This window comes from Pteropus medius, unplaced genomic scaffold (genome assembly GCF_902729225.1).
Source record: "Pteropus medius unplaced genomic scaffold, Ma_sr-lr_union100, whole genome shotgun sequence".
Taxonomy (NCBI): domain Eukaryota; kingdom Metazoa; phylum Chordata; class Mammalia; order Chiroptera; family Pteropodidae; genus Pteropus; species Pteropus medius.
Window position 1 is genome coordinate 528,921 of NW_024349803.1, and position 10,211 is coordinate 539,131.

The window sequence follows — 10,211 nt, forward strand, 5'->3', positions numbered from 1 at the left end:
AGACAGGTAAAGAAGCTGATCAGAGGGCATAACCCCTAGGGAAGAAAGTGGCATGGGGGGTGTACCTTGCCACAGTTGCAGGCTCTGAGGCTCCACAGAAGGCCAGATGGCCAAGGGATTATGGACGTAGAGTGGGTTCTGGAGTTTTCATTGTTTTGGCTGGTTGAGCCCCGACCACAATGAGTGTGTTCGAGTTCTTACTTCATACAGACATCTGGAGGGAGAGAGTTTCTAGACTCAAACAGGCACTCTGGGATTCTGAACGGAGGGCCCTGGTTGGTGGTGTGACAGCTACCTTGAGGCAGTGATAACCTCTCCCTTTTCCTGCAAATGTTACTACTGCCAGTCAGATCCTGTACTATGCACTCCAGTAAAGTGGAACAAGACAAAGCCTAGTTCTTAAAAAGTTCTGCCTAGCTTTGCCTGAAAGTGTTAGGGAAGGCTAATTAGGAATGTGCCATTGGAGCTGGGTCTAGCAGCAAATGTTCACCAGGTGTGTAAAAACTTGGAAGTACTTAGAAGGGGGAACTGCATGAGTGAAAGCGAGAAAGTGGGAATGGGCCCAATGTGAATGTTGATACTGATGAATGATGAAAGTGGAGATAGAGCAGTGTGGAGGCTCTTCCAATGATCCACATGGAAAGAATTCAGATTGGGGCTGGTAGGAGGGGCCTTTGACAGGAGAGGACTAACCTAAGAAAATTTTAGGAGAAAGGTAAACATGAAGGATGGGGGGAGCGAGGTAAACAAAGATAACAGTTTCTAACCTGGTTGACCCACAAGTAGAGTTAATGAAAAGGAAGAAGCTGGGCAACAAGAAATAACTGACTGTGATCTCCACCTTCCTGGAGAGCAGTGAACTCTCCCTCCCTTTCAGTCTGATGAGAGAAAGATGGCTTTTGGAGGCTTATTGGGAGCATATGAAACCAAACAAAAATAACTATCGCTTGTGTGCCCACTGTATGCCAGGCACTGTGCTAAGCACTTTCCATGTTTTCACTCTGCTAATCCTTGCACCACCACCACCTCAGATTATGGCTGCGATCATGATCCTCTCCTTGCTACTGATGAGCAAACTGAGACAGGTTTGCTTATGATCACCCAGCAGGTGAGTGGTGGAGCCAGAATTAGAGCCCAAACAATTGGACTCAGCTTTCAACTTCTGTTGCTTCACTAGAATCAACCTTACAAAGTGGTAGAGAGCCCAGAAAAGATTTATTTTTGCAGCAACTTTCCCTTTCAGTTCTTGTTTTTAAGCTGGGGGTGCAATTGTTACTGGCTATGGACAGAGTGGGTAGGTCCAAAGGTTTGGCTTTGGACCCATCCATCTCTGGGTTTACAAAATTTAAGGGGAAGTGTGAAATCTGGAGGTAGGGACGGAGAGGACACTAGGATTTTTTTCTAAGAGAAACTCATCTGAAAGGGAAAGATATCTTCCAAGGAAATAAGGTGCTGACACAGCAGGTATCCAACTCTCCGATGCCTGCCCCATGACCCGCCTCAACACCTCCTTAGCTCACCTTTCCTTTTCGCTGTTGCAGAGGAAGGTGCCAAAGGGGGAGGCATAGACATGCCCAAACAGCGCCAACAGCAGCCCCTCCCCAAACTCCAGCGACAGCAGGAACTGGCAGCCCAGCTGCCATACACAGTCCAGGAAGAGGAGAAAGGTGGGTGCCTTGTGCTTGGGGCAGGTGTGGGAGAAGGCTGAGTGGGCGCAGCGCAGCTGGAAGGAGTGGCTAGCCTGGGAAGGGGCAGAGCGATGGGCACAAGGAAGCGGGGTTTCTGGGTGGAGGGGTAGGGTTGGGGCTGGGTGGCCACTTACCTGGATCCACTCCCGTTCCACCAGTTCCTGGAATCCAGCAATTGTCCGACTCAAGGGATCCAGGATGAGTTGGGCCAGCAAAGTCACAAGCCGGGTGCTGTCAGTGCCTTCAGCCCCATGCACCAGGATGCAGGCCCCTTCCCTGTGGGCCCAGGGCTTATCAACTGAAGCCAGTCCTTTCCTGCCTTGGGTGGCTGGGCCAGGAATAGAATGCACCCAGTTCTAAGCTGTATTTGCTCACTGAGACATGTGCCCAGGGATTGAGAGCTGTACCCCGTGCTGTCTCCTAGGGTGGGGATCTTACCTCTCCATGCCCTGGGCTGCTAGGCAGGCGGTGCTCAGTGCCTCCTTCACATGAGCCAGCCAGCGGCAGCTCTCTAATTGACTAAGCCAGCGGTCTATGCTCTGCTCCAGGTCCCCACAGGCCTCCACTCAGTGCACGAAACTCTCCTGTAGAGGCTGCCCCCTGCACAAGTGGGAGTCTGGTCATTCCTCCTCAAGGCCAAGCTGTGGGGAGCACGGCCTAGAAACAAATGCTCCAGACCGAAGAGGGAGACACAGAACTCTCAGAGGAGCCCATCAGACAAGAGGGACCCAGGACAGTTTGGGGAGCCCACTTAATCTGATGGAAATAAGTCAGTATCCTCGGGGATTTCCCAATCTGATAGAGAAGACCCAAGATTGTTTGGGGTGACTTACTCTGTTGGGCACAGCATTACCTGGAAAGGGATCACATGACCCTCTGGGGGAATGCAGAATGCCCTGGGAAACCCCCAATTTGATGGAAGTATCACAATGTCTTAAGTGCCCCAATCTGATGGGAGCAACACAGTACTTACTGGGGAGCCTCAGTCTGACAAGAGAAACACAATACTCTTGGGATTCTGGTATCTGCTGCTTCCTAAAAACTGTTCTGCTCAAGATCAACAGTGACCTCCTGCCAGAAAATCTTTTTTTATTTTTATTTATTGTTCAATTTCAGTTGACATACAATATTAGTTTCAGATGTACAGCATAGTGATTAGACATTTATATACCTTATGAAGTGATCACTCCGTAAGTCTAGTACCCATCTGACACCATACATAGGTATTATTATCGACTATATTCCCTGTGCTGTACTTTACATCCTGTTTAAAAGCCTTCACTGGCTCTTCACTGCCCTTAGGATAAAGTCTAAGCTCATAATCTTGACATTCAAAACCTTTTCTCTGGCCCCTGTTACCCTTTTAGTCCCACTTCTTTCTACCTCCACCTCATACTCTACACTCCCACCATACTGAAGTACTTGCAGTTCCCCAGACAGAACAAATGACCAGGCTCTCTGCTTCTATATACCTGCAGTACCTTTCACATGGAATGTCCTTCCACTTTCTGGCTAATTCCTCCTCCTCTTTCGGGGCTCAGCTAAAGCATCCTACTCTCAGGGAAACTTTCTTTGGACTACCTATACTAAGAGAGAGGTGCCTCCTCTGTGCTGCTACTTATCACATTGAACTCTGCCCATTTACTGCTGATCTTTCAGCCATGTCTGGGCTGGCCACCACCTCAGCCTCTGTACTCAAAGTGTTGGTTGAATACATGAATAAACAGAGTCTTGTATTCTGGGTAGGGGGGCAATGCACTCTCCTCCAAGCACAAAAACTCTCTCAGGACCTCCTCTTGGTACTACAATCATCTGGAGACAGGGAATAGATACAGCTATGCAGGTACAGTCCTCAGGGCAGGGGGTGTGCGTGTGCGTGTCTTTGAAATGTGCGTGTGCGTGTGTGTGTGTGTGTGTGTGTGTGTGTGTGTTGAGGTTGTTCCTGGAAGACAATTTTTAGTTTGATGTAAAGAGGTGCTTTTTCTTTCCCATAGAGTTGGGGTGCTGAGGAAGTAAAGAGCTCTCTCAGTGGGGGTGTACAAGTCACGATGGCCATCTGGCAGGATGGCTACCAGCAAAAGCCTAACAGTCCTCAAGGTCCCTGGAAGACACTCATTCCCCCATCCTCCATCCCCATTCATGAAGAGTCCTGCAGGGGAGATAGCCTAGGAGAGGATGGGAAGACTCCTTACCTCTCCAGCGGCCGGTGCAGCCGTTTCCAGCCAGGGTAGGTGACCTTGGCCTCGGTGCCACCGCCAGTTATGCGGGCCTGTTTGGAGGTCTGGGCCGAGCGTATGTCCACAACGAAGCTCCGTCCCGTGGGGGGCCGCCGCCAGCACAGCTCGCAGCAACTCCTCATCCTCAGCGCAGCGCCGTTTGTGGGCCTGGTCAGGGGTTGGCTGGAACGTAACAACCTGCCAACGGGGACTCTGCTCCAGAAGCCGTACCCACCAGCCCTGGTTCAGGGACCCCGCTCAGGACAGGGTCTACACATGAAGTGGGTCAGAGCTGGCAGGGGTGGGCTGGGGAAGCAGGGCTCTTACGGGAGGAACTCGGAGCCGGCTCAGGGTGGCTTTTGGCAGGGAGGGGGACGGACCCGATGAGTAGAACGTGGGAGGGTCCTGGGTTGACAAAGAGACTAGGCTTCAGCCTACCAGAACGGCCAGGGTCGGGGCTAGAGAGCCGGGACTCCAATACCCGGGAGAGGGGCGGGGCCAGAGTCGGCAAAGGCAGGATTAAGCTGAGCGGGCTGGGCCTGTTGGAGGCCGGACAGGGCGCTGCCAGGAAGGGCAGGAGCCAAGGCAGCAGCTGGGCACCGAACTGACCCGCCCAATGCAGAAAAGGGCCCAGAAGGGAAGCGGTTGGTGCCAGCGACAGAATTTGGGGAGGAGTGGGGCTCACGGTTCTGCTGGGAGTATGGTAGTAGCTGAGCACTGGAAAGCAGCCTCCCTGGAGGAAGCGGGCACTGCGCGCCAGGGCATCGTTGTCCACCGTGCGAGGCACGATCACGGCGCGGGGGTAACTAGGGCACAAGCTGAAGTCCTTGTTCACCTCGCTCAGCGGCCATGCGTTAGTTGGTCTGCAGCGCAGGGAGGGGCGGAAGCCAGGTTTAGTGTACCCAGTGAGTGCCACATCCCCGCGCCCCTTCCGGGCCCAATGCTTCCACATCCACAGGTCCCCACGTCCGCAATTATCTCTGGAGCTACTCGCTTGTAGTAGCATTCGGGCGGGTGGAAGTGCCAGGCTTCGCCCAATCTCAAGTCCTTGGGACGGTAGAAGAACGGATAGGAGGTGATGACCGATTCCAGGGAAGATAGCGCCTGGGGAAGGAAGTCAGGGGATCTGAGAAAGGTCGGAATTATCTCATCCGCGCTCTTCCAACCCCTCGGTTCCGCAGCTCCCTCCTCTCCAAGTGTTTCAGACCATCCTGCATCCCTTTGCCATTAGCTGTGCCCCCGGATAACACTGGCTGCTGAGTACCCTTGCTCAGTAGCCGCTGTTTACTACCCTCGTTACGGGATAGGGGTAGCTTAAGGACCTCAGGTGCACCCTTGGCGTACCTCGATGGAGCGGGCGATGTCAAGCTTCCACGCCCTCTATGTCCAGCTGCAGCACGCGGAGATCCTTACAGCGCAGCGTGATGGTGCTGGAGTCACCCGCGACCCTGGGGATGGACGAGCTTAGGCTTAGTGTCCCCCGCCCTCCACCACGGGAGGAGAAATCATTTTTATAAGGTTGGATATTACATAGGGAGGGGGGGACAACAGCTCCAACTGCGCTTGCCCTTCCCCTTCTCCCTGTAGAGCTGCGAGGTCCCCAATTCCGGGGACGCCCCCGTCACGCTCGCGGCTTCTCTATAGAGTCGACGCTACGCAACAGCAGCAGCCACAGGTCGGGACACGCCTGGGGCCCTGGAGACAGCAACAGGTGGCGGCCCGTGACGTACAACGAGCCAGGCAGCGGGTGCGCCTCCGCGCCCTGCAAGAGCTTGGCTTGGGCCCGGCGTGTACGGATCAGTTCTGAGAACATTCCGCATGTAGTGGGCCTGGGGCCCAGCAAAAGGACATATTCGAAGAGTGTCAGTCGGGGCGAGCGGAGGCTCCGAAAAGGACAGGAACTGGCTGGGCAACTGGCGACACCGGGAGGACAGCTGTTAAGGAGGCCCCTTAGAAGAAGGGATCGTAGTTTCACAGGAATTTCTCTTTCTTATTGCGAGCACCTCTTAGTGAGACCCCAGCCAGAACTTGTTAAGGAAACCTCAATTTCATCATCTGTGAAATGGGCAGAATAATCACTTCAAGCCCTTAACCTCGTGCCTAATTCGTAGGCACTCAATGTTTTTGGTATTTTAATCTGAGGTGCCGGTACTCCTGCTGACTTAAAAAAGAAAGAAAAATACCATCTCTTCTCCTGAACCCTGGTGGAAGGGGTGGAAAGTGTGGGTGTGAATCTGGGAACCGTCTACTTCCTCCTTTACTAAGGCTGGGTGGGGGAAATCCCTTGGTCCACCTTAAATGCAAACAGCTGTGTGGCTGGCACCCCTCCCCCATCACAGCTGGAAGTCCCTGCTTGACTGCGCCCTCTGTGGGAGCCACTTCTGGCTTAGTCCTGCCCTCTGGAGTCCCATCCCCTATCACTCCATCCTTTGACCAAAAATGAATTGTTCATACACTGAGCTGGGCTCTGTATTTGGTGTTGGAACCCAAGAATGACTGAGGAAGTTTCTGTTCATAAGGTTTTCAGTCTGGCAAGAGACACACTTTAAACTAGTAAATTACATGAGATTAAAATGATTCACTGGAGGATCCATCCATCTGTCCACCCAATTCTTTTATTTCTTAAACGCTGATGCCTACACTGTGTTAAGTACTGATTACTAAGAATAAGAAGGACTCCTGCCTTCAATGGGCCTTCTGGTCCACTAGGTTCCAAGCATGTGTGTGTGTGTGTGTGTGTGTGTGCGCGCGCGCGCACGTGCATGCACACAAAACCTTTCTTTCAAATAAAAAATATAAAATCGTAGGAGGACCCCCATAATATAAACATAGAATTGGAATTACTCTGTAAAAGAAAACAGGCATAAAATTGTAAAATTCCAGACCAGAAGTATCAGCCAGGATGGGAATTTGTTAGAAGTGCAAACTATGAGCCACCCTACTCCACACATACTAAATGAGAAGCTCTGAGTGTAGAGCCTAGTAATCTTTTTAAACAAGTTTTCCAGGTGATTCTAATTCATGCTAAAGAGTGATACACTAGAATATATATTTTTAAAAAAGGCTAAACTAATCTACACTGTCAGAAATTAGGGTAGTATTACCCTTTGGAGAGTAGTGACAGCCTGGACCCTGGCAATATAGTACTCTGTTGCTTGATTTGGGTGCTAGTTACATAAGTGCATTCAGTTTGGGAGACTTCATCAAGCTGTGTGTTTATGATATGTGAATTTTTCTGTGTGTATGTTATATTCCAATACAAAATTTACAAAAGGGAACTGCTTTGGTTGAAGCCCTGGAAGGGGCCACAGGGAGAGGTAGGCTCAGGAGCCCATCCACAGCTCTGCCCTTACCCAGCACCTAGCTCCTGAGGGATTACCAAGGGACCCTAAAGTTCCTTAGAGTGTAGCTTGAAATCATTGATCTGTCCCAACAAAGAGTCAGTTACATGTCTGAGGCCGCGCAGAGCCAGCACCAGAACCCAAGTCTTCTGACTCCCAAGCCAGGGTTCTGGACACTATTATTTTGCTGAAGAGCCACTGTTATGAGTGAGGACTGGGGGCAGTTGGTCAGCCTCCTGTTCCCTCCCTACTCCCTTACTTGGGTCTTGGGAAGAGGGCCAAGACTAGTGTGGATGATGCTTTTCTTATCCTGTAGCAACTTCCTTTCTGGGAACTGGGTGTCTACTTCTGGGCAAAGACAATAAAATTCATCCAAGGGGCCAGAAGAACAGGACTCCTCCTGCTACCACCCGGACGGGCATCACGTGGCTCCAGGGTTAGCAGTCCAGGAAAATCTCAGCTCTTGCACACTCAGCCTCCCACACCCATCTACTCACCCACACTGACACACTCAGCCTTCCATAACACTCCCTGGGCAATATTGCCAGCCTTTCCCTAATCCCAGAGCTGTAGCCTTGTCCTGTCACTCACCCCAAACCTACCATGTCCCTGGGACCATTGACATTCCAGGCAGTGGGTGAAGACAATGAGGAGGATGAGGAGGAAGAGAGCCTGGACTCTGTGAAGGCGCTGACGGCCAAGCTACAGCTGCAGACACGGCGGCCCTCATATCTGGAGTGGACAGCCCAGGTCCAGAGCCAAGCCTGGCGAAGGGCCCAAACGAGACCTGGGCCGGGGAGACCTGGGGCCATCTGCGGCTTTGACTCAATGGACTCTGCCCTTGAGTGGCTCCGACGAGAGCTGGTGAGTCTGGTGGGGTAGGCAATCTTGCAGAGGACCTTGGGGACGGTTCTTCTTAGGGCTTAAGACCACAGGTGTGGGGCAGGGACGAGAACAGACCCCACTTCCAGCAGCTGTCTACTACTGTGGCTGTGTCCAGGAAGCTGAGGAGCCAGGAATGAATTTGTTCAGTGTCTTATTCAGGGAGCCTTGCTGAAGAAGAATTTCATCCAATCCATTGACCTGTGTTTCTGTGGCTCAGGGAACAGAGCCCTGCCCTTGGGGCCACCAGTTATAGATGGGGAGGGCATGGCCTCCCCTACTCTGGGAATGGCCATGAAGTACAAAATACACTGTGAAGTACAAAATAAGGTACTGAGCATGCTGTAGGGAGACTCTGAGGAGGCAAATGTTGAATAGATGGCTCTTAACCCAACATATGCAAATATAAAGATGTCCAGGCTCCAAATTGGAGAGTCCACTTAGTTATCTGGGCCCCAGGCACGTGTATTTGTATATAATGGCTCCTTATCTTAGTTTTAGAGCCACCACTGTGGAGCAAGAGCAGAGAGATGGAGAGGAAGCAAGTTGGGGTGAGGGGGGCTGAAGAGGACATAGCCAGTGCAAAGCCCCAGGGTGTCGATAGAAAGGGAAGGTAGGCCAGAGGCTGAGGACAAATCCAGCAGACTGACACTCCCCTCTTGGCTGCAGAGAGAGATGCAGGCTCAGGACCGGCAGTTGGCGGGGCAGCTGCTACGACTGAGGGCACAGCTGCACCGGCTGAAGGTGGATCAAGCCTGTCACCTGCACCAAGAGCTGCTGGACGAGGCTGAGCTGGAGCTGGAGCTGGAGCCAGGGGCCAGCCTGGCGCTGGCCCCGCCACTGCGGCACCTCGGCCTCACACGCATGAACATTAGCGCCCGACGCTTCACCCTCTGTTGAGGGGCACCTGTGTGCCTCCCGGGCCACCCGCTACCCTTTCCCCAGCTCACCTGGAAAAGGGGAAGCGAGGGGTGCCCCAGAGGCAGCAACACCTGGCCAGGGTGGGGGTTGGTGGGTACACTCAGCTCTGGGAGCATAAAGCCCCCTCCCCGCCGCATCCTGTCCCTGCTGTTGCCTCAGGTGTGTGTGTGTTTGTGTGTGTGTATGTGTGTGTGTGTGTGTGTGTTTGGGGGCATGGCAGGGGGAGTGGGAGGGATGGGAGCTCACAGACCCCCAGGCTCTCAATAAATGCCCTCTCTGCTTCCCATCGAGGTCTCTGTAGTCATTTATCAGGCCCAAGTGTGCTGAGTGTCATCTGTTGCTGGAACCAGGAGAGAACTGCAGGAGAGAACTGATGGATCCCCTCCTCCCCAACTCCAGCTCTATTGCTCTATCTTATCGAGATCAGAACTGGGAAAGAACTTAAAATCTTAAATCACCCTCATGGAAGACGACTTGTGTAAACGGGCAGCTGAAGAATGCAGGATCTAGTAAACCTGTGTTCAAAGCTAGCGCTACCATTTATTTCTATCAGAATTTGAGGAGGTCTCTTAATTCCTGAATCTAAAATAGAAATGCTAATTCTTACTTTACAAGTAGTTGGAAATGTCTTAAGTGGGATAATGTACAGTAAGCACTCAATAAATGTGAACTACATCTTGCTTATCATTACTATCACCAGTGGTATTATTACTATTATGCTGAGGCTCAGAAATGGCCTGTGAAGTGCTCAGGTTCATAGCAAGGGGGAACTGACGCCTGCCCAGACTCTGGGCTCTGTAGGGCTTTTTTTTTTTTTACTTTGTATCTCTCAGCCTTTGTTTCTGTGTTACTCTCTTTGTCTGACTTTCCAACTCAGGCTTCCTCTTCCCCCCCCCCATTTCCTGTCTCCCCCTTTCCTTTGCAGCTGAGGTGCACACTGCATCAACTTCCACCTCACAAACCCCAACAATGCTCTGTGGGTTCCCCTCCCCCAACCTGCTCACTCCACTGTAAGCTCAGGTTGTGGTGACGCATTTATACATTCCTCTGGGTGGGGACAAGACCCAGCTCTTGGGTTTGATAAAGGTCACCTGGTGTTCCTCTTATCACTGATGACTGGCCTTCCACCTATGATAGGTGCCACCCTCAGTGTGGCCCTAAGG

At 52.0% G+C, this 10,211-nt stretch overlaps 2 protein-coding genes across 2 annotated transcripts in view; one reads left to right on the forward strand and one right to left on the reverse strand.

The window, feature by feature from the left end:
* Positions 1–5,906, reverse strand: part of LOC120582003 (myotubularin-related protein 9-like) — a 9,544-nt gene extending 3,638 nt beyond the window's left edge. The window contains 12 exon segments of the mRNA XM_039836926.1: positions 66–214; positions 1,521–1,741; positions 1,823–1,964; positions 2,127–2,288; positions 3,881–4,012; positions 4,014–4,068; positions 4,071–4,102; positions 4,564–4,770; positions 4,890–5,008; positions 5,249–5,273; positions 5,275–5,352; positions 5,536–5,906. Of these exon segments, the coding sequence (XP_039692860.1) occupies positions 66–214; positions 1,521–1,741; positions 1,823–1,964; positions 2,127–2,288; positions 3,881–4,012; positions 4,014–4,068; positions 4,071–4,102; positions 4,564–4,770; positions 4,890–5,008; positions 5,249–5,273; positions 5,275–5,352; positions 5,536–5,717 (1,504 nt within the window). The 5' untranslated portion in view covers positions 5,718–5,906.
* On the forward strand, positions 5,905–9,735 carry FAM167B (family with sequence similarity 167 member B). The gene is made up of 2 exons (XM_039836922.1): positions 5,905–8,109; positions 8,797–9,735. Exons 1-2 carry the CDS (start codon positions 7,849–7,851, stop codon positions 9,025–9,027), a joined length of 492 nt encoding a protein of 163 aa, XP_039692856.1. The 5' UTR covers positions 5,905–7,848; the 3' UTR covers positions 9,028–9,735.
* The last annotated feature ends 476 nt before the right edge of the window (positions 9,736–10,211 follow it).